Consider the following 24,724-nt stretch of genomic DNA (forward strand, 5'->3'; position numbering starts at 1 on the left):
ATTTATCTGGAACGTGATCATCTCAACACATACAAACCCCCATGATGCTCTGCAGCACATCCCCAATATACAACAAATACATAGATAAGTAAATGGATACTAAACAAAACTCATAGAGGAATTTAAATGTTCAGTTGTAGAAAGTAGGGCCATGGGATAGGGTCAGAAAGGTCAGTATGTTTGATAACTGGTTACAGAGGTGACATAACAAGCATAAGGTCCATTATAACACAGTGAAGTAGAGGTGGGAGCTAAAAGCAGACATGGACAGTGAGACGGTGTAAGGAGGTCAGGGGTGAAACACTAGATCAGGACAGGTAGAAATGACAGGGCTGGAAATAGACACAGAGACACATTCTGATCATGACTCAGACCTGACCTGAGACACCCAAACAGAAGATGCCATAGCAAAGTCCTGTCCACAAGGCTATATGGGATTTCCTTTCATCAAAATCCTACACATGGAAATGTGTCCAGTGTGTGTGTGTGTGTGTGTGTGTCCAGTGTGTGTGTGTGTTCAGTGTGTGAGTGTGTGTACGTGTGTGTGTGTCCAGTGTGTGTGTGTGTGTGTGTGTTCAGTGTGTGAGTGTGTGTTTCCAGTGTGTGTGTGTCCAGTGTGTGTCCAGTGTGTGTGTGTGTGTGTGTGTGTTTGTGTGTGTCCAGTGTGTGTGTGTGTGTCCAGTGTGTGTGTGTTTGTGTCCAGTGTGTGTGTGTGTGTGTGTCCAGTGTGTGTGTGTCCAGTGTGTGTGTGTGTGTGTGTGTCCAGTGTGTGTGTCCTTGGTGTGTGTGTGTGTGTGTGTGTCCAGTGTGTGTGTGTGTCCAGTGTGTGTGTGTGTGTGTCCAGTGTGTGGGTGTGTATCCAGTGTGTGTGTGTGCAGTGTGTGTGTGTGTCCAGTGTGTGTGTGTGTGTGTTCAGTGTGTGTGAGCCCAGTGTTTGTGTGTGTGTGTGTCCTTGGTGTGTGTGTGTGTGTGTCCTGTGTGTGTGTGTGTGTGTGTGTGTCCAGTGTGTGTGTCCAGTGTTTGTGTGTGTTCAGTGGTGTGTGTGTGTGTCTAGTGTGTGTGTGTGTGTGTGTGTGTGTGTATCCAGTGCCTGTGTGATCAGTGTGTGTTTGTTCCCAATGTGTTTGACACACACACACACACACACACAAACTGGACACACAAACACACACACACACACACACACACACACACACACACACACACACACACACACACACACACACACACACACACATATACACACACACACACACTTGGACAAAGTTATGTGCTGTGTGTGTGTGTGTGTGTGTGTGTGTGTGTGTGTGTGTGTCCAGTGTTTGTGTGTGTTCAGTGTGTGTGTGTGTGTGTGTCTAGTGTGTGTGTGCGTGTGTGTCCAGTTTGTGTGTTCAGTGTGTGTGTGTGTGTGTGTGTGTGTGTGTGTGTCTAGTGTGTCTGTTTGTGTGTGTTCAATGTATGCGTGTGTGTCCAGTGTGTGTGTGTTTGTTTGTGTGTGTGTGTGTGTGTGTGTGTGTGTGTGTGCGTGTTCAGCGTGTGTGTTTGTGTTCAGTGTGATGACACAGGGACATTGAGGACCCCAAACCCCAATGGTCACCAAGGGAGTCAACATCATCAACCCTAAACCCTGGATAGAGGGGCTCAGTGAATGTGGAGTGGAATGTGTTCAGGTGGGTCAGTGTGTCAGAGGAGACTCTGTAGAAGGACAGAGTGCCGGCTGGCCAGTCCAGATACACTCCTACTCTGTGGGAGCTGGAGGAGGGGACGTCTATGGTAGTGGACTTATTATTGTGCCTGGCAGAGTAACGGTTGTCAGAGCAGAACAGACACCAGGACTTGTCATTGTATCCAAACCCACAGTCATCACCCCATCCTTTCCTGCTGATTCCTTTATATGTCACTCCTATACCAGACCCTCTCCCACTCCACTCTACCTCCCAGTAACAGCGCCCAGTCAGACCCTCTCTACACAGCACCTGTCTACAGCTCACAAATCTCTCTGGGTGATCAGGATACAGCTGCTTCAGACCCCTCCTACATGTCACCTTTCTGTTCTCCTCAGACAGAGAGAGGAGTCTGTTTACTGTGTTTGGGTCCAGTGTGAGATCACAGACATCTGATGGGATGAAACCAGACACAATATTAGAAATCATCATCATCCTGAACACACACACACAAACACACACATCCTGAACACACACACACACACACACACAAACACACTGGATACACACTCACTCACACCTGTATGCATGCATGAACACATACACACATTTCTAATGTAACAGGAACACGCCACACACATACACACAGACACACACATTGACAAAGCAACTCTTTGTAAACTTTGGTGTTCCTGATTTGTGCTTCTGTAGAACTACAGCTGATATTTAATATGACCAAGTAAGTAATGATGGTGGTCTTTGACTTTGACTTCACTTGAATTAAGACTTATTCTTAGTCATATTCTTCACAGCAGTCAACACTCACATTTTCTAAGTCCAGGTTTCATTGTGTTCTCTCCAACATGTTCCACACTGTAGCGGTAAGCAGAAGAACAGACAGTCATTGAGGGATACACCTGAACTCACACACACACACACACACACACACACACACACACACACACACACACACACACACACACACACACACACACACACACACACACACACACACACACACACACACACACACACACACACACACATACACACACAGTCTTTATATCACTTAGTCCAAGTGGTGGTCAGAATGTTTGTCTTAACTAGCCTGATAACTCCAACATGTCTGATATGAACATTGACATAAACCCTCTATATACTTGAGTTTCTCCAGTCTGCAGTGTGGATCCTCCAGTCCAGCAGAGAGCAGTCTGACTCCTGAGTCTCCTGGGTGATTGTAGCTCAGGTCCAGCTCTCTCAGGTGTGAGGGGTTTGACCTCAGAGCTGAGATCAGAGAAGCACAGCCTTCCTCTGTGACTAGACAGCCTGACAGCCTGCAAAGAGTCAAATCATATTAAAACCACACTGCTATTCTTTGGTGGTGAAAATAGTGGCAGTATATTTTCAACATATTCAGATATATCAGTGTCCTGAAACCTGCCATATATATTCATAAACGAATGTATCATTATTAGAAATTATCATAATATTGCTTGTAGATAGAAAAATGCATATGACAAATATTTGAGTAGACTGACCAGAGCAGTTTAAAAAGCAGTATGAGTCAAAAGACAGACAGTGAGGTATCAGATTTAGATTGTATTGAGTATACAGTCCACACCATATCTATTTTGACAGTGAAACTGACATTTTAAATGTGGCTCTATACTCCAGCATTTTGGATTTGAGATTAAATGTTTTATATGAGGTGACAGTATATAATGTCACCTTTTATTTGAGGGTATTTTAATACATATCTGTTTCACCATTTAGAAAAATAAAAGCCCTTTATGTATCAAGTCCCCCTATTTGAAGAAGTCATAAGTATTCTGACCAATTCACTTATAGTGTATTAAAGTAGTCAAAAGTTTAGTATTTGGTCCCATATTCTTTGAATGCAATGACTAAATCAAGCCTGTGACTGCCATGATTGAGAAAGATCATGAATGAATCATGAATCATAATGAGTGAGAAAGTTACAGAGGCTACAACAAAACATACTAACCTCTCACCATTACCAATAACAGAGGGGGTATCATCCTTGTTCCTCTGTAACTTTCTCATTCATCATCATTCATGATTCATTCATGATTATTCATAATCATGGTACCGTCCACATGAATGTAGAAGTGTTCAGAAACATATTCTATTCTTACTGACAATACAAGTGAAGTGACTCCAAAATGACAGGACATTATTCACCATTCAGTTACTATTGGGAAAAACATCATCCAAAACACAACCAAGACAAACTGCAAATGTATTCAACAAGTTTGTAGAATCACAAGCTTGATGTAATCACTGTGGGTAAGGAATATGGGACCAAATACTAAACGTATGACTAAATGAATTTGTCCAAATAATTACGACTTCTTCAAATGGGAGAACTAGACACATAAAATGCTTTCCTATCTAAACGGAAAAACAGATATGTATGAAAAACCTAAAATAAAAGGTGACATTCTGTACTGTTGCCTAATCTGAAACATTATATCTCAAATCCAAAATGCTGGAGCATAGCACCAAATGTAAAACTGTAAGCTTCACTGTCCAAACACATATGGTGTGGACTATGTGTGCCTGGTAAACACATGTGGATCTGGTGAACAGTTATCACTTGTTGACCAACTACAGGAATACTGACCTCAGAGTCTCCAGTTTACAGTGGGGATTCCCCAGTCCAGCAGAGAGCAGCTTCACTCCTGAATCCTTCAGGTCATTGTTACTCAGATCCAGCTCTCTCAGGTGTGAGGGGTTTGAACTCAGAGCTGAGACCAGAGAAGCACAGCCTTCCTCTGTGAATAGACAGCGTGACAGCCTGCAAAGAGTCAAATCATATTAAAACCACACTGCTATTCTTTGGTGGTGAAAATTGTGGCAGTATATTTTTACAACATATTCAGATATATCAGTGTCCTGAAACCCACCATATCCATTCATAAATGAATGTATCATTATTAGAAATGATCATAATATTGCTTGTAGAGAGAAACATGTATAGTACGAATATTTGAGTAGACTGACCAGAGCAGTTTAAAAAGCAGTATCAGTCAAAAGACAGACAGTGAGGTATCAGATTTACCGTATTTTCCGCAATATAAGGCGCACAGGAGTATAAGCCGCAGCAGCTAAATTGAATGATGTGTACATATATAAACTGCACTGGACTATAAGCCGCAGGTGTTTAAATGTTTAATTACCATATGTAAGGGTTCGTGCACAGAGGGGATTGTCGGGAAAGAGATGGCTGCTTGAGGAAGCTCCCATTTATTAACATTTCAACAAACAAGTTGCATATTTGCATAATGTATTCCAGCAAAATTAGTTAATAGCGTCACAATAATTTAACCACTTAACTTTGGTTATTTTTGAAAAACCTTGAAAAAGTGTGCACATCTTTGAATATTTATCTACATTATAGCCTACAGTATTACCATAACAAAAAACAAAGCTTACAGCGTTTGACGAGGCAATATCAATGGCTAAATTAAATGTATTTTTTTTAAAGTGCAAAATAAAGTGCCTGTAACACGACAGTAAGCGCGTAAACCTAAAGTTGCAGCAACACGGCTGCTTAAAATATACGGTAATCAGCCTACCAGAAAAGTAATTAATCCTTGTCTTCATCTTTTAGGCTAAGTTGCAGTACACGGCTGTAACCAGAAAAGTCAAGTCATTAAACCTCATCTCCGTCTTCTTCCTGCGTACTAAAACCACCAAAGTCCTCATCTTCAGTGTCGGAAAATGAACAGGCTCAGGGTGGCTTCGTCAGCCACTCTCCTCTCTCCTTCATTGACGCTCTCAAAACCAACGAACTCCTCTTCGTCACTGTCGGAATCGAAAAGCCTCTGAAGGGCCTCAGCTGTGGCGGCGTCCTCCTCTTCATCACGCAGCAGTCCAGCCTTTCGGAACCCGTTAATGATCGTGGATGTTTTGACACTCCTCCACGCTATCAGGATCCACTCGCAAACTTGAGCGAAAGTTGCTTTTCGCATGCGACCAGTTTTGGTGAATGATTTATCGCCGCTAGTCATCCACGCCTCCCACTGAACGCGTAGTGCCACTTTGAACGCACGATTGACACTGATGTCGAGTGGCTGCAGATGCTTCATTGTGCCCCCAGGAATCACAGCTGGAATCGAGTTTGTGCTCTTGATGGCTGCTTTCACATAATCCGTTATATGGGCCCTCATGCTGTCCAAAACGATCAAAGCTTTTTTGGGCGAAAGAATCCTCCAGGTCGCTTGATGCAGCACTCATTCAGCCACTCATTCAGCCACTCATTCAGCCACTCATTCATTACACTTTCCATCATCCATCTTGTTGACTTTAAAGGAGATGCCGTTCAGGATCTTTTATTTTGGCATTTTAATCTGCTTAAAAATCACCATTGGCGGAAGCTTTAATCCAGATGCTGTGCAGCCAAGAACACAAGTGAAATGCGTTCTCTCGTGGCCAGTGGTTCTCAACGTGATGGACGATTCACCTTTCTTGTTAACAGTCCTAGTGAGAGGCAGGTCAAACGTCAAAGGCACTTCATCCATATTTATGTTCTGGTCCGGTCCGATGGAATATTCCTCTATCATTTTTTGTGTGAATTCGCCGAAGTTTGCTATTTTTTCCTGGTAGTCGGGAGGGAGTTGCTGACACACAGTCGTCCGCGCCCTGATGGAGAGTCACTTTCGTCTCATAAATCTGAAACACCAGGATGGTCCACCTCTAAAATTTTCAATTTTCATTTCGGTGGCGACTTCAGCTTTCAGTCGGATCTGCACGGTGGAAACACCTCGGCCGTCTGCTCTCTGTGTGTTCACCCAATCTTCAAGAAAGTCTTCAAGCTCGGGCCATCTGCTTTTATTACTTCTGAAAGCTTTTTTTGACTTTTTGCATTGAGACAGTTCTTCCCGCTGGCGTCTCCAACGTCTCACCATTGACTCATTGATGTCAAGGCTACGTGCAGCAGCTCTATTTCCTTCTTTTACAGCCAGATTGACTGCCTTTAACTTAAAAGCTGCATCATATGCATTTCTACGTTTGTTTTCCATAATGAGGGTTTGTGCATGAAAACTTCCTTTGCACAAACTGTCTCGCTCTCGTAATGTCTGTCTGTCTTGCTCTCGTTCTGTCTCTCGTTCTGTCTCTCGTACCACTCTCGGTTCCACTTTTACTTTTGCGCGCTACCTGTCTCACTCTTTTCCGGCCTCCAGCTTTTCCTGCTGGAGCCCACCGCTTAAAGGTGGGGGGCGCGGACCGGTCATAGAGCCCATAGAGTTAAAGTTGGTGGACTGTAACCTGTAAAATCCATAGATTTAGGAGGTCTTCTAGTGGCCGTTAGCTGTAAAAATCCATAGATTAGCCGCACCGTTATATAAGCCGCAGGGGTCGAAAAATGGGGAAAAAGGCGCGGCTTATAGTCCGAAAATGACGGTAGATTGTATTGAGTATACAGTCCACACCATATCTATTTTGACAGTGAAGCTAACATTTTAAATGTGGCTCTATACTCCAGCATTTTGGATTTGAGATCAAATGTTTCATATGAGGTGACAGTATATAATGTCACCTTTTATTTGAGGGTATTTGAATACATATCTGTTTCACCATTTAGAAATGAAAGCACTTTATGTATCTAGTCCCCCACTTTTGAAGAAGTCATACGTATTTTGATAAATTCACTCAGAGTGTATTAAAGTAGTCAAAAGTTTAGTATTTGGTCCCAAACTCGTTGGTTGCATTTGCAGTTTGTTTTGGTTGTGTTTTGGGTTATGTTTTGCCCGATAGTAACTGAATGGTGGATGATGACTGGAGTAATTTTCTGTCTAAGTGAGTAGATAACATGTTTCTAAACACTACTAAATTAATCCTGATGATGCTATGATTAAGAAAAATCATGAATGAATCATGAATAATAATGAGTGAGAAAGTTACAGAGGCTACAACAAAACATGCTAACCTCTCACCATTACCAACAGAGGGGGTATGATCCTTATTCCTCTGTAACTTTCTCATTCATCATCATTCACGATTCATTCATGATTATTCATAATCATGGTAGCATCCACATGAATGTAGAAGTGTTCAGAAACATCTTCTATTCTTACTGACAATACAAGTGAAGTGACTCCAAAATGGCAGGACATTATTCACCATTCAGTTACTATTGGTAAAAACATAATCTAAAACACAACCAAGACAAACTGCAAATGTATTCAACAAGTTTGTAGAATCACAAGCTTGATATAATCACTGCAGGTAAGGAATATGGGACCAAATACTAAACTTATGACTACTTTAATACAATATAAGTGAATATGTATATATATATATATATATATATATATATATATATATATATATATATATATGGGAGAACAAGATACATAAAGTGCTTTCATTTCTAAACGGTAAAATATATGTATATATATATATATATATATATATATATATATATATATATATATATGAATACCTTTAAATAAAAGGAGACATTCTGTACTGTTGCCTAATATGAAACATTATATCTGAAATCCAACATGGTGGGGCATAGCACCAAATTTTTAACTGTAAGCTTCACTGTCCAAACACATATGGTGTGGACTATGTGTGCCTGGTAAACACATGTGGATCTGGTGAGCAGTTATCACTTGTTGACCAACTACAGGAATACTGACCTCAGAGTCTCCAGTTTACAGTGGGGATTCCCCAGTCCATCAGAGAGCAGTTTCACTCCTGAATCCTTCAGGTCATTGTTACTCAGATCCAGCTCTCTCAGGTGTGAGGGGTTTGACTTCAGAGCTGAGACCAGATAAGCACAGCCTTCCTCTGTGAATAGACAGCCTGACAGCCTGCAAAGAGTAAAATCATATTAAAACCACACTGCTATTCTTTGGTGTGAAAATATATTATTTCAGTGTCCTGAAACCTGCCATATCTATTCATATATGTATATATACAGTACCAGTCAAAAGTTTAAACACACCAACTCATTCAAGGGTTTTTCTTTATTTTTACTATTTTCTACATTGTAGAATAATAGTGAAGACATCAAAACTATGAAATAACACATATGGAATCATGTAGTAACCAAAAAAGTGTTAAATTAATCAAAATATATTTTATATTTGAGATTCTTCAAATAGCCGCCCTTTGCCTTGATGACAGCTTTGCACACTCTTGGCATTCTCTCAACCAGCTTCATGAGGTAGTCACCTGGAATGCATTTCAATTAACAGGTGTGCCTTCTTAAAAGGTAATTTGTGGAATTTCTTTCCTTCTTAATGTGTTTGAGCCAATCAGTTGTGTTGTGACAAGATAGGGGGGTATACAGAAGATAGCCCTATTTGGTAAAAGACCAAGTCAATATAATGGCAAGAACAGCTCAAATAAGCAAAGAGAAATGACAGTCCATCATTACTTTAAGACATGACGGCCAGTCAATACAGAACATTTCAACAACTTTGAAAGATTCTTCAAGTGCAGTCGTAAAAAACATCAAGCGCTATGATGAAACTGGCTCTCATGAGGACCGCCACAGGAATGGAAGACCCAGAGTTACCTCTGCTGCAGAGGATAAGTTCATTAGAGTTACCAGCCTCAGAAATTGCAGCCCAAATAAATGCATCACAGAGTTCAAGTCACAGACACATCTCAACATCAACTGTTCAGAGGGGACTGTGTGAATCAGGCCTTCAAGGTCGAATTGCCTCAAATAAATCACTACTAAAATACACCAATAAGAAGAAGAGACTTGCTTGGGCCAACAAACACGAGCAATGGACATTAGACCTGTGGACATTTGTCCTTTGGTCTGGAGTCCAAATTTGAGATTTTTGGTTCCAACCGCCGTGTCTTTGTGAGACGCGGTGTGGGTGAACGGATGATCTCTGCATGTGTATTTCCCACCGTAAAGCATGGAGGAGGAGGTGTGATGGTGTGATGGTGTGGGGGAGCTTTGCTGGTGACACTGTCTGTGATTTATTTAGAATTTAACCACACTTAACCAGCATGGCTACCACAGCATTCTGCAGCGATACGCCATCCCATCTGGTTTGGGCATCGTGGAACTATCATTTGTTTTTCAACAGGACAATGACCAAACACACCTCCAGGCTGTGTAAGGGCTATTTTACCAAGAAGGAGAGTGATGGAGTGCTGCATCAGATGACCTGGTCTCCACAATCCCCCGACCTCAACCCAATTGAGATGGTTTGGGATGAGTCGGACCGCAGAGTGAAGGAAAAGCAGCCAACAAGTTCTCAGTATATGTGGGAACTCCTTCAAGACTGTTGGAAAAGCATTCCAGGTGAAGTTGGTTGAGAGAATGCCAAGAGTGGGCAAAGCTGTCATCAAGGCAAAGGGTGGCTATTTGAAAAATGTCAAATATAAAATATATTTTCATTTGTTTAACACTTTTTTGGTTACTACATGATTTCATATGTGTTATTTCATAGTTTTAATGTCTTCACTATTATTTTACAATTTAAAAATTGTAAAAATAAAGAAAAACCCTTGAATGAGTAGGTGTGTCCAAACTTTTGACTGGTACTGTATATAAATTAATTAATGTATCAGTATTAACAGTAGATAACATGTTTCTAAACACTACTAAATAAATATGTGTGTGTGTGTGTGTGTGTCCAGTGTGTGTGAGTTCAGTTTGTGTGTGTCTGTCCAGTGTGTGTGTGTGTGTGTGTGTGTGTGTGTGTGTGTGTCCAGTGTGTGTGTGTGTGTGTGTGTCCTGTGTGTTTGTGTCCTGTGTGTGTGTGTCCAGTGTGTGTGTGTTCATTGAGTGATACAGGAATACTGACCTCAGAGTCTCCAGTTTACAGTGGGGATTCCCCAGTCCATCAGAGAACAGCTTCACTCCTGAATCCTTCAGGTCATTGTTATTCAGGTCCAGCTCTCTCAGATGTGAGGGGTTTGACTTCAGAGCTGAGACCAGAGAAGCAAAGCCTTCCTCTGTGACTAGACAGCCTGACAGCCTGCAAAGAGTCAAATCATATTAAAACCACACTGCTATTGGTTGGTGTTGAGTCATTTTCTTTCTAAGTGAGTAGATAACATGTTTCTAAACACTACTAAAGTAATCCTGATGATGCCATGATTGAGAAGGATCATGAATGAATCATGAATAATAACGGGTGAGAAAGTTACAGAGGCTACAACAAAACATGCTAACCTCTCACCATTACCTTCAAATAAAAGGTGACATTCTGTACTGTTGCCTAATATGAAACATTATATCTCAAATCCAAAATGCTGGAGCATAGCACCAAATGTAAAACTGTAAGCATCACTGTCCAAACACATATGGTGTGGACTATGTGTGCCTGGTAAACACATGTGGATCTGGTGAACAGTTATCACTTGTTGACCAACTACAGGAATACTGACCTCAGAGTCTCCAGTTTACAGTGGGCATTCCCCAGTCCATCAGAGAGCAGCTTCACTCCTGATTCCTTCAGGTCATTGTTACTCAGATCCAGCTCTCTCAGGTGTGAGGGGTTTGACTTCAGAGCTGAGACCAGAGAAGCACAGCCTTCCTCTGTGACTCCACAGCCTGACAGCCTGACAGAGAGATCATCATGATTTCACAAACACACTGTTAATTTAACACCAGTAGTGTAGAAGGTCAATGGCAGATGCATTTGGTTTATTCTCTTAAACAACATATAGATTCATCTTCCGTCTCCTAGAATTGCATGGTCATATTGTTATACTAATGTGAACACCAATGCACTGATTCAGTAAGTTTTTCAATTTAATATTATACATTATATACATATTATAATACATATATTTCTCTAAACTGAATATTTCTTCCTGATGATTAGTACTTAAATGTCATTTTATGTACTCACAGAGCAGCTCTGGAGGCTTTGACCACTGGCAGCAGCCTCAGAAGACCTTCCTCTGATCTGGAGTATTTCTTCAGGTCAAACACATCCAGCTCCTTTTCTGAAGTCAGCAACACAAAGACCAGAGCTGACCACTGTGCAGGTGACAGTTTGACTTCTGAGAGACTTCCTGATCTCAGGTAGCTTTGGATCTCCTCCACTAGAGAATGGTCATTCAGTTCATTCAGACAGTGGAACAGATTGATGCACCTTTCTGGAGAGGGATTCTCCCTGATCTTCTCCTTGATGTACTTGACTGTTTCTTCATGGCTCTGTGAGCTGCTTCTTGTCTTTGTCAGTAGACCTCGTAAGTGCTTCTGATTGGACTCCAGTGAGAGGCCCAGAAGGAAGCGGAGGAAGAGGTCCAGGTTTCCTGTCTCACTTTGTAAGGCTTTATCCACAGCACTCTTGTAGACAGTAACTTCAGTAACTTGCGGTTCGGCCATTAGATTCTCATTGTTGTTGATGAATGAGAGGAACACATATACAGCAGCCAGAAACTCCTGAATGCTCAGATGCACGAAGCAGTACACCTTGTCCTGGTAAAGCACACATTCCTCTTTAAAGAGCTGTGTGCACAATCCTGAGTACACTGAGGCTTCATTGACATCAATGCCAGCCTCTTTCATGTCCTCTTCATAGAAAATCAGATTGCCCTTCACAAGCTGTTGAAAAGCCAGTTTTCCCAGTGACAGAATGCTCTCTTTATTCCAGTGTGGACCTGTCTCTTCTTTCCCAAGATACTTTTCATTCTTCTGTTTGGTATGAAACACCACAAGGTGTGAGTACATCTCAGTCAGAGTCTTGGGCATCTCTTCTGTCTTGTCTGCACTCAACATGTTTTCAAGGACTGTTGCAGAAATCCAACAGAAGACTGGAATGTGGCACATGATGTGGAGGCTCCTTGATGTCTTTATGTGTGAGATGATTCTGCTGGCCAGGTCCTCATCACTGAATCTCTTCCTGAAGTACTCCTCCTTCTGTGGGTCATTGAACCCTCGTACCTCTGTCACCTGGTCAACACACCCTGAAGGGATCTTATTGGCTGCTGCAGGTCGGGTAGTTATCCAGAGGAGAGCAGAGGGAAGCAGATTTCCCTTGATGAGGTTTGTCAGCAGAACATCCACTGAGCTTGACTCTGTGACGTCACAACAGATCTTGTTCATCTGGAAGTCTAGGGGCAGTCGGCACTCATCCAGACCATCAAAGATTAACAGAACTTTGTACTTGTCGTAGTTGGAGATCCTTGATTCTTTGGTTTCCATTGAGAAGTGATTGAGAAGTTTAATCAAAGTGTGTTTTTCCCCGTTCATCAAATTCAGCTCCCGAAAAGGGAATGAAAATACAAATTGGACATCCTGATTTGCTTTTCCTTCAGCCCAGTCAAGAATGAACTTCTGCACAGAGACTGTTTTTCCAATGCCAGCGACTCCCTTTGTCAGCACAGTCCTGATAGGTTTGTCTTGTCCAGTTAAGGGTTTGAAGATGTCATTACATTTGATTGCAGACTCTGGTCTTGCTTGCTTCCTGGTTGTTGTCTCAATCTGTCTCAGCTCATGTTCATTGTTGACCTCTCCTGTTCCACCCTCTGTGATGTAGAGCTCTGTGTAGATCTTATTGAGAAGTGTTGGGTTTCCTTGTTTAGCGATCCCCTCAAATACACATTGGAACTTCTTCTTTAGATTAGATTTGAGTTCACATTGGCAAATCACAGCAAGTTCATCTGAATGAAGAAAGGATATTAATATTACGTCTGATTTAATGACTACAGTATTGTTGGACTGTGTTATAAAGTTGTACATTTTAATAATTTATTCCCTTAACTGAGTGTATAAATCTGTAAATGTTTTCATAATGCATTACACACTGGAGTGAATAATTATATTATTATTATTATTATTATTATTATTATTATTATTATTATATTATTCTGAATTTCTGATGATATCATTAATGTTCTCTCTCTCTCTCTCTCTCTCTCTCTCTCTCTCTCTCTCTCTCTCTCTCTCTCTCTCTCTCTAAATTAATCAACACAACACATCCCTGCTGCTACTTGATGAGGTCACTAGGTGTTGTGTTAAGGCTGCTACAATATCATTGAGTTACACAGCTACTTTAGCTGTATTTTAGCTACAGCTTTTAAATGTTCTAAAACAGCATTCAACATGAGGCAGACAGCTCTTACTTTTGTCCAGTGTGTCAGCAAGCTCCTTCTGGTTCATTTTCCTCAGGACATGCAGTGTGATCTTCAGAGCCCCCTCTCTGGCACTGCTCTCCTGCTTCTCATCTTCAGCATCCATCACTTCCTTATCCTGCTTCTGACTCTCAAAGCCTTCTGGGAGTTCTGGACTAAGAATCCTCTTGAACATCTTCAGCTCGTTCTTCACAAATGTCATAATATTCTCTTCAAGCAACTGAAATGAATCAAATAAATAAGTTAAGCAAGAGACTAAATGCTTTCTCATTAACACATTAATGAATGATTGACAGATCAACTTTACTTGAGGTAAACTAAAACAAATGTACATAACAGGACCACATACACTGAATATGGAGGCCAGGTCTGTTTGATGACTCTGGGAAGACTGACCACTGAGAATCTCTGACTCTGATCTCTCCTGTTGGTTTCTGTAGACAAAACATGAGATTACATCTCCTCATCCAGGGAGTGCACACACACACACACACACACACACACACACACGGAATGTTGTGTTTGTTTAATATTGTGGAAAATTGAAAAAATGATTAGCCTATGGATTATGAAAACAACAAAAATAAATGGTAAAATGGTAGAGGAGAAATGACTAGAGACAGTGTTGTTTAACTCACTGACCATGACCCATGAGTTCTTCTTACCTTTGTTCACTAGAAAAGTCTCCCTCTCTAAACATTATAGGTTCATCCATAGACCAGTCACTCTTCATGGACACACAGCTGGGTACAGGGGAGGCTGGTCTCTCCTGCTTGATTGGGCTTCAACACAACAGAGACAAACATTACATCTCTCATCTACTCTGAGCTCAGATGGAGAAACAAGAGTTTCATTCCAAAACGCTATATATCCATTTTCAGAAATGTTGGTAAATTAGCTTTTACTGTTTAAAGAAATTATGATTTTTCAGTAGCTAATCATGGCATGGGGTTGTTCAATGTGTTTGTTTAAAATCTATCACTTGATGGTTTCATTTCAGAGAGACAAATAATCATCTTTTTATTGCAAAATGCTACATATCTGCCTCACTCTCAGAGAAATAAGTAGTACTGCTAGGTTTTACACAGTAATAATATATATCTACCTCACTATCAGAGAAATAACTAGTACTGCTAGGTTTTACACAGTCAAATGTGACCGACCGGCTCGAACTTATGTAGCAAAATTTGAAATTGTGTTTTTTACATTGGATAAAAGTAGAGACTCAGCTAGAAAAAGGTATATCATACACTACAGTTGAGGAACAATGGGAAAGTAAATCTGCTTTGAAAGATGATAAACTTGTAACCTCAATTTTGAGAAAATGGTCTTTGAATGTTTTGGTTCACCTACTGGAGAGCTCTTCTTTATCTACAGTGGCAGATAATGTCACCCATCTAAATAAATAGTTTTTTAAATATATATAGTTAACTAAATGTATGGTGTTTTTGGTTTATGTCAGTTTCATCGTTTGTTATGCTATAAGTGGTTATTTTATGGTTGTAAGTGGTAAAATTAACTAATTAATTAATTACTACTTTAGTAAGGATATACTTTATTCAGTACTACTGCAGTTCTTAAATAATTCCAATAGATGGCAGCATAAGACCATGAATGACATTTCAGAAGATCAGTTTTAGTTTTCTCCTTGGATACACCACCACTCCCCCTCACAGGAAAACTCCTGCACTGCTAACGCAAGAGGAACGACTGAAAAAGCATTGCGTCAGATCTACAAATCCATTCGCTAGACCACCAGATTAGACAACAATCACCCCATTATACCCATTTGGTTTGCAACTCAGTGAACCTGTGCAGCAATCGCTCAATTTGATGCCTACGAACGAAGAGTTCGATGCATATCAAATTACCCAGCAGCCACTTAGAAACAACAAGTTGTCAAAAAAATGGTTATTTCTTAATTAAAAAATGTATTCTGGCTGTTTAAATCGGCCACATCTTGAAAAAGAGGACAGGGACTGCTACTCCTACTGCTCTCTCCTCGTCTGACCATGTGTTCTCGCATACCCCGAGAGCATCTGGTCAGCGGGGTGGTGGCACAGGTATCCTCATATCTCCCAAGTGGACATTCTCAATTTTTTCCCTAACCCATCTGTCTATCTCCTCATTTGAATTCCATGCTGTCACAGTCACTAGCCCATTTAAGCTTAATATCCTTGTCATCTATCGCCCTCCAGGTTCCCTTGGAGAGTTCATCAATGAGCTTGACGCCTTGATAAGCTCCTTTCCTGAGGATGGCTCACCCCTCACAGTTCTGGGGGATTTCAACCTCCCTACGTCTACATTTGACTCATTTCTCTCTGCCTCCTTCTTTCCACTCCTCTCCTCTTTTGACCTCACCCTCTCACCGTCCCCCCCTACTCACAAGGCAGGCAATACGCTTGACCTCATCTTTACTAGATGCTGTTCTTCTACTAATCTCACTGCAACTCCCCTCTGTGTCTCTGACCACTACTTTGTATCCTTCTCTCTCTCGCTCTCCTCCAACACTACTCACTCTGCCCCTACACAGATGGTAATGCTCCGTCGCAACCTTCGCTCTCTCTCTCCCGCTACTCTCTCCTCTTCCATCCTATCATCTCTTCCCTCTGCTCAATCCTTTGACTCTCTATGTCCTCAATCCTCCAATCTCCTGATTCTGCCTCCTCAACCCTCCTCTCCTCCCTTTCTGCATCCTTTGACTCACTATGTCCCCTATACTCCCGGCCGGCTTGGTCCTCCCCTCCAGCTCCGTGGCTTGATGACTCATTGCGAGCTCACAGAACAGAGCTCCGGGCAGCTGAGCGGAGATGGAAGAAAACTAGACTCCCTGCGGACCTGGCATCTTTTCACTCCCTCCTCTCTACATTTTCTTCATCTGTTTCTGCTGCTAAGGCCACTTTCTACCACTCTAAATTCCAAGCATCTGCCTCTAACCCTAGGAAGCTCTTTGCCACATTCTCCTCTCTGCTGAATCCTCCTCCCTCTCTGTGGATGACTTCGTCAACCACTTTGAAAAAAAGGTTGACGACATCCGATCCTCGTTTGTTAAGCCAAATGACACTGCTGGTCCTGCTCACACTGCCCTACCCTATGCTTTGACTTCTTTCTCACCTCTCTCTCCAGATAAAATCATGCGACTTGTGACGGCAGGCCGCCCAACAACCTGCCCGCTTGACCCTATCCCCTCCTCTCTTCTCCAGACCATCTCCGGTGACCTTCTCCCCTACCTCACCTCGCTGATCAACTCATCCTCGACCGCTGGCTATGTCCCTTCCGTCTTCAAGAGAGCGAGAGTTGCACCCCTTCTCAAAAAACCAACACTCGATCCCTCTGATGTCAACAACTACAGACCAGTATCCCTTCTTTCTTTTCTCTCCAAAACTATTGAGCGTGCCGTCTCTAGCCAACTCTCTTACTATCTCTCTCAGAATGACCTTCTTGATCCAAACCAGTCAGGTTTCAAGACTGGTCATTCAATTGAGACTGCTCTTCTCTGTGTCACGGAGGCTCTCCGCACTGCTAAAGCTAACTCTCTCTCCTCTGCTCTTATCCTTCTAAACCTGTCTGCTGCCTTTGATACTGTGAACCATCAGATCCTCCTCTCCACCCTCTCCGAGCTGGGCATCTCCGGCGCTGCTCACTCTTGGATTGCGTCCTACCTGACCGGTCGCTCCTATCAAGTGGCGTGGCGAGAAGCCGTCTCCGCACCACATGCTCTCACCACTGGTGTCCCCCAGGGCTCAGTTCTAGGCCCTCTCCTATTCTCGCTATACACCAAGTCACTTGGCTCTGTCATATCCTCACATGGCCTCTCCTATCATTGCTACGCTGACGATACACAACTAATCTTCTCCTTTCCTCCTTCTGACAACCAGGTGGCGAATCGCATCTCTGCATATCTGGCAGACATATCAGTATGGATGACGGAACACCACCTCAAGCTGAACCTTGGCAAGACGGAGCTGCTCTTCCTCCCGGGGAAGGACTGCCCGTTCCATGATCTCGCCATCACGGTTGACAACTCCGTTGTGTCCTCCTCCCAGAGTGCGAAGAGCCTTTACGTGACCCTGGACAACACCCTGTCGTTCTCTGCTAACATCAAGGCGGTGACCCGATCCTGTAGGTTCATGCTCTACAACATTCGGAGAGTACGACCCTGCCTTACACAGGAAGCGGCACAGGTCCTAATCCAGGCACTTGTCATCTCCCGTCTGGATTACTGCAACTCACTGTTGGCTGGGCTCCCTGCCTGTGCCATTAAACCCCTACAACTCATCCAGAATGCCGCAGCCCGCCTGGTGTTCAACCTTCCCAAGTTCTCTCACGTGACCCCGCTCCTCCGCACACTCCACTGGCTTCCAGTTGAAGCTCGCATCTGTTACAAGACCATGGTGCTTGCCTATGGAGCTGTGAGGGGAACGGCACCTCCGTACCTTCAGGCTCTGATCAGTCCCTACACCCAAACGAGGGCATTGCGTTCATCCACCTCTGGCCTGCTGGCTCCCCTTCCTCTGCGGAAGCATAGTTCCCGCTCAGCCCAGTCAAAACTGTTCGCTGCTCTGGCACCCCAATGGTGGAACAAGCTCCCTCACGACGCCAGGACAGCGGAGTCACTCACCACCTTCCGGAGACATTTGAAACCCCACCTCTTTAAGGAATACCTGGGATAGGATAAAGTAATCCTTCTACCCCCCCCCTTAAAAAATAAAAACATTGTTAAGTGGTTGTACTACTGGCTATAAGGTGAATGCACCTATTTGTAAGTCGCTCTGGATAAGAGCGTCTGTTAAATGACGTAAATGTAAATGTTTAGATTGTACACTTTTTTCTTAAAACAAATATGGTTAACCATGATCTGAAAATGTTTAATGTTTGATGGCTATTCGCCAGCCATCACCTCTAAAACTGTGTCTCACCTCACTATAAGCGACCACAAGCTGTAACCTTGTTAATAATCAGTTACCTGAGGTAAACCTACAGGGTTAACGCTCACCAAGTAGCCGTAACCTTGTTAATAATAAGTTACCTGAGGTAAACCTACAGGGTTAACGCTCACCAAGTAGCCGTAACCTTGTTAATAATCAGTTACCTGAGGTAAACCTACAGGGTTAACGCTCACCAAGTAGCCGTAACCTTGTTAATAATAAGTTACCTGAAGTAAACCTACAGGGTTAACGCTCACCAAGTAGCCGTAACCTTGTTGATAATAAATTACCTGAGGTAAACCTACAGGGTTAACGCAGGAAGGTCTCATTGATAACAATAGTGAAGCTGGCATTGTGACGCAGAACAATGGGCTGTGAATAGAACGTTCTGAAGGCGAGTCGGTGTCACGGAGCTCAATAGAACTAATAGGAGCTGGTAGGGTGAAAAATGCCCAAACATAAGGCCTGTTTTTTCGCGATTACTTCATAACCAGGTACAGAAGGTAATATTATGAAACTGGGCTCCATGGCAGATGCAATGAACTAATTTCATCAGAAGTAAACGTTGTAAAAAATGTAACTTGAGGCGCCCCGAAAATAATATTCAAAAAGTTCAGTCCTTGGACACAGAGGGGTTAAACACTAAAGTTACCGTCCATTTAGTGAAGAGAGGAGAACCGGACAGAGGCCAACATCCGTCAACGAGAGATGGAGAAGCCCTCTACGGGATTTAACAGGTGGAAGAAACAACCAAGGAGCTCCATTGGTCCACAAGAAATGCAGGCAGCCGGTGATGATGTAGTGGTAGCTAGGATAACTAGGATGCTGCTGGTAGAGTAGCTAGCTTAGCTAGCTGTACCGACTAGCTTGGCTAACTAGCAGGTCGTTCGTCTGTCCCTCGAGGATTACGAATCCGGTGAACCACACAAGATGAAACAAGGATAGCGAGTGAAAAGGATCTGGCTACACTCATACTGTCCCTGACCATTACGCAAAAAAGCTAATTGAACAATAAACTTCGGTGTCTCAACACTGTAACGAACTCCGTCGTTATTCCCCAACATCACCTTAGCCCACTCTGCGCGTAACTGGACAATATGCTTGGCGCCAAACCGTACGTGGACGCGGACAGTTCCAGAACGCGGACATGAGCAGAGCCACACAATAAACTAAACCCAGTCTTTATACTGGCTTACATTAGTAATATTCTTTTATTTATTTTTTATATGTAAAACAAACATTCAAAGTTTTTTTATAACAATATTTTGAGATCTGGGCCCATATCCACAAAGTTTCTCAGAGTAGAAAATTGGTCGTATAAGTGCTGAGAATTAAGACATTTTACTCTTATGGGTATAAATGAATGCATAGCATTTTGTCTTCGGTTTGGCAGATTAACTCATGCTTATTTCTGAAGCTAAACTCAGGTTTTCGCCCAGCGGCTAAGGTGTTGGAGCAGTGGCAGGAGTTGGACCTATGGCAGAAAGGTGGCTGGTTCGAATCACGGGCCGGGCGCTGGAAAAAATGGGCGGGCTTGATCTGACCACTGGAGGGCTGCTGGGTTCACATCCTCAAAACATTCACCTTTCGTTGATCAGAACTCTAGAGGTTCTTCTTCACTGAACCCCAAAATATATGTAACTTTTAGTGGTTCCATATATTAAGGAAATTATAGAAGCCTTTTTGGTTCTATAAGGAACCTTCTTTTCTAAGTGTATAATAAACACGTTTTTCTTTTGATTATTTAATTACCTACATCATGTTATTTTTCCTTTGGAGCGCAACATCACGTTGTTAAAAATTTAATCATAAATTGGCCATGGCTATAAATTGGGCAATTGAAGGAATCTAGGGCGAAATATGTGTTCGATGAAAGTTGTAGGCAACATTATTGACAAGGGACTCTGATGCCTACGATGCCAAAGCTATTTAGAGTTGTTAAACGGGTGTGAAGAGTGTGTTGGTATAATGGTAATATTGTCAAAATTCTGCTTGTAACAACCATCAGAATTGGTAAAAAAAAAAATGCATTCCATTATATTAGGCAATAATGAAGAGTAGGCAAAGTGGTCGTGTCGTGAAAATTCTATCAAATGTCTTCCATTGCAACGAGTCCAGTCAGGGTGCTGCAGAACCCCTGCAGTACCTCCACTGACCCCGGATTGAGAATTCCTGATTTAGCAGATGCTCTTATCCAGAGCGATTTACAGTAAGTGCATTCATCTTAAAATAGCTATTTATTTTGTAAATAAAATTAATAAATTCTTCATAAAATTGTCATCTCACCTCTTAGCTTTGGTGTCATGTCCCCCAGAGAGACTCATTTTAAAGGCAGGGCCCCCCTCCTCTCTCTCTCCAGAGAGACTCATTTTAGACGCAGGGACCCCCTCCTCTCTCTCTCCAGAGAGACTCATTTTAGAGGCAGGGACCCCCTCCTCTCTCTCCCCAGAGAGACTCATTTTAGACCACTGACCCCTAAACAGAGATGCAGCATGTTGGTTGTGGTGAACACAGTGACAACTCATTCTAGAATGTCAATTGTTCTCTTTTACTCATGATCTCTTAGAAATAAAACAATTACTAACAGACATATCCAAACAGTCGGGTGATTTAATTTAATCACATGAACATTGTTACGTTCCTCAACAAGAAATAAAACATTGTCTCTCAAACAGAAGAAGGAACTAACAAAGAGTCATTAACAACAACCAAAACGAAACAGGTGGTTTTAGGAGGGGTTCTGAAAGACACTCATGGGGGTGTCCACTAGTGATGGGAATCAGAGGCTTTCTGAACGCTTTGGGGCTTTCACCAAATTGTGCCGAAAATGCCATTGATAGATTGGAGTGCTAATAAACAACATTTAGTTAGAATGTGGGGTTCGCTTTTTGCCTCCAGGTTCACTATGTTTTGAAAAATGATGCATATGTGACTTTCAACGTGGCACCGTCATAGGATGCCACCTTTCCAACAAGTCAGTTCGTCAAATTCCTGCCCTGCTAGAGCTGCATGTTTGTTGATTTATGTAATGGCATATATTTTAATGCTTTATGTAATGTATTTTATCTATTGACATATAATTTTGATATAGTTAAACATTTAGTTTCATGGTCATTTATTATGTTTTCCAGAATCTCCAACCAAACTCTGAGATCAGTCTCTCCAGTACCCAGTCATCTATCCATGAAGAGTGACATCTCTATGGATCATCCTATACATTTTAGTGATAAATCAGGGACCTTTGACCCCAGGTAAGTTACTGGTCAGAATTGATGATATTGCTATTGAAGAGGAGAATCTTCTAGATCTGAAACCAGATGTAGTTTGTGTATCTGAGTATATACTGTAAAGCATATGCTTATAATTTGTTGTTCATGTCATATATTTTAATACACTGAGTGTACAACACTGTCTACAACATTTCCAACGGAGACCATCAGGTTGGTAAGTCATCATACTGTAGCTCAAACCTACTGTGATGACGACCTAACTTTATAATAGTTCGTAGCCTACCTAGCAGAATCTGCCCGTCTTTCTTTCAAAATCAACACATTTATCTGTCTTCTAACGCAGTGATGTAAAGTACTTAAGTTAAAATACTTTAAAGTACTACTTAGGTAGTTTTTTTTAGGTATCTGTACTTTACTATTTATATTTTTAACAACTTTTACTTTTACTTCACTACATTCATAAAGAAAATAATGTACTTTTTACTCCATACATTTTCCCTGACACCCAAAAGTACTTGTTACATTCAGAAAATGGTCCAATTCCAACTTATCAACAGAACATCCCTACTGCCTCTGATCTGGCAGACTCACTAAACACAAATGCTTTTTTAAAATGATGTCTGAGTGTTGGAATGTGACCCTGGCTATCCGTAAATGAAAATAACAAGAAAATTGTGCCGTCTGGTTAGCTTCATATAAGTAATTTTAATTGTAATTATTCCTACTTTACTTTAGCAATTACATTTACTTTTGATACTTAAGTATATTTAAAATCAAATACTTTTAGACTTTTACTCAAGTAGTATTTTACTGAGTGACTTTCACTTTTACTTGAGTCATTTTCTATTAAGGTATCTTTACTTTTTCCACCACTGTTCTAATGTTCCATATGCGCCACAGTTTGAACAGACATTTTGTAACTGCGTAGGCTACAAAGTTACTTTCAATTTCAAATAAGGAAATAAAGTTATAATGGTGTCTGGGTGAATTAGTTTTCCATTGGCCGGCTCCCCGGGTGGGCAGATGTTGCACGTTTTAGACCATTCCATTGGTCATTAAATTAAATGTCCACCAGGTTTAGCTGTGCTTTTTTCCCTCCAAAATGTGAATTACTGTAGCCCTTTAATAATTGTAAACAGGCCTACAAATCAAAAAGGTTTAAATTTGAGAATGTTCATTTGTATGCCTCAAATATTAAACTGTCTTAAATTATCTGATGATTAGTTGAATCAGGTGTGTAAATGCTAGACAAGAACAAAAGGATTGAGAAACCCTGAGATAAACATAAAACCCTATCATTTAAAAGCTCCTCCACCATCTTTACCAGACGTTTGACTGATAACATGTGATAACACTTTGAAAACTGCTGTCTGTCAGCAACTAAGCTCAAGTAGTAGTTCTACTAACTAGTAATATCTCATTCCAGGTATTCATTCACATGCTCTGTCCTTTAGAATAGATTATTATTCAGAAATACTTAGAAATACTCACTTTATTTTTTTGTTCTCTCCATATAGTGTTTTCTGCTGTCGTCTCGAAATGGATCCTGTTCAAAAGAACAACTTTACTTTCTGTTTCAGCTCAACCGTCTCCCCTTCCTGATAATAAAGTGTTTTATTGGTATCTTCCACTAGATGGCAGTAAACACCTGCTGTAACTAGACTACGACTATGTGTTCGGTTTCATACATGCAGTTTCCCAGAGGAGGAGTGCTGATCTAGGATCAGGTCCCCCCTGTCCATTTAATCTGTTTCATTATGATCTAAAAGGAAAAACTGATCCCAGATCAGTACTCCTACTCTTTATGAATACTGTCACAGGTGACTCTTCAAGATGAGGCTCATGATTTATACGTTTTATTCTTTAAGAATCAATTAACATCGTTAATTGAACTGCTTTGCCATGAACTGATCTGTGACGTCTTAACTTAAAGGTACTATATAGACTTTATGGTCATTTAAATGGGGTTGAACATTCATCCCATCAGATTGTGTAAAGGATTTTATGAGTTCAGAAAAATACAGACTTGGAAGCATCTCTCTGACCTCACCCTGCTGAAACACACCCAAGTAAAGACCACATAGCTACAGTTATATGCTTTTCTGTTTTTACCCGCTTTTACAGCCAATGTGTGCACTGGCATCCATATGAATCAGTGGAAAATACAGACTAGTTAGCCATCTCCCAATAGATGGACCCCATGCAGAACTTTCAGCAATGCAGCATCTTCAGTAAGCGAGTATTCCAGACACTCTCTTCTTATGAACCAGTTGCTATTAAATGAAGGTTTTTGGACAGAAAACCTGCGGCAACGGTAGGATTCTAGGCTAATCTGGGCTGGCACCTCTGTTCCAAGATAGTCAGGAACAGTCGGAGGTGGAGGGGGCTGTGGAGCCATTATCCTGGCGGTGCTTGTGGAAGGGTGGGTAGGCTCTGCACACGGAGCTAACTGGAGCTCGGCAGCATCATCACTGTTGGGCTTGCCGGCGGCCTCGCTGGTTTGATGATGCTGCTGCTGCTCATCACTCTCCTTTGGCTTTGTTTGGCTACTTTTTGTACCATTGTCTGAAGAAGCATATTATGGTGAAACGTCAGGAGTACGTTTTTTTGTTGTTGTTGAAACTTTTAAATGAGCCACATGGATGCTAACTCGGGACTCAGCTAAACTAGACAAATACACCTTTTTTATTTTGGTATTTTGGGGACCAAATAAATGTATACCAACAGTGGACAATTCCGAGCAAAAGCATGGAGCTCCAACTCTCTAGTGGAGAATAGAGGGAGTTTTCCCCTTGGAGAATCCAGAGTGGCT

At 41.8% G+C, this 24,724-nt stretch overlaps 1 protein-coding gene across 1 annotated transcript; it reads right to left on the reverse strand.

Annotated features, from left to right (window-relative positions):
* Positions 1–1,529: 1,529 nt before the first annotated feature.
* Positions 1,530–23,510, reverse strand: LOC311126703 (NLR family CARD domain-containing protein 3-like; the record flags this gene model as incomplete). Its single annotated transcript, XM_084200696.1, has 11 exons — positions 23,404–23,510; positions 20,969–21,157; positions 14,420–14,536; positions 14,104–14,188; positions 13,746–13,974; positions 11,525–13,283; positions 11,077–11,231; positions 5,477–5,877; positions 2,825–2,904; positions 2,491–2,537; positions 1,530–2,116 (listed from the first exon to the last, which is right to left on the reverse strand). Exons 2-11 carry the CDS (start codon positions 21,139–21,141, stop codon positions 1,530–1,532), a joined length of 3,633 nt encoding a protein of 1,210 aa, XP_084056822.1. The 5' UTR covers positions 21,142–21,157; positions 23,404–23,510.
* Positions 23,511–24,724: the final 1,214 nt, after the last annotated feature.

Source organism: Coregonus lavaretus, assembly GCF_964263955.1.
Source record: "Coregonus lavaretus genome assembly, contig: HAP1_SCAFFOLD_1068, whole genome shotgun sequence".
In the NCBI taxonomy this organism is placed as follows: Eukaryota; Metazoa; Chordata; class Actinopteri; order Salmoniformes; family Salmonidae; genus Coregonus; species Coregonus lavaretus.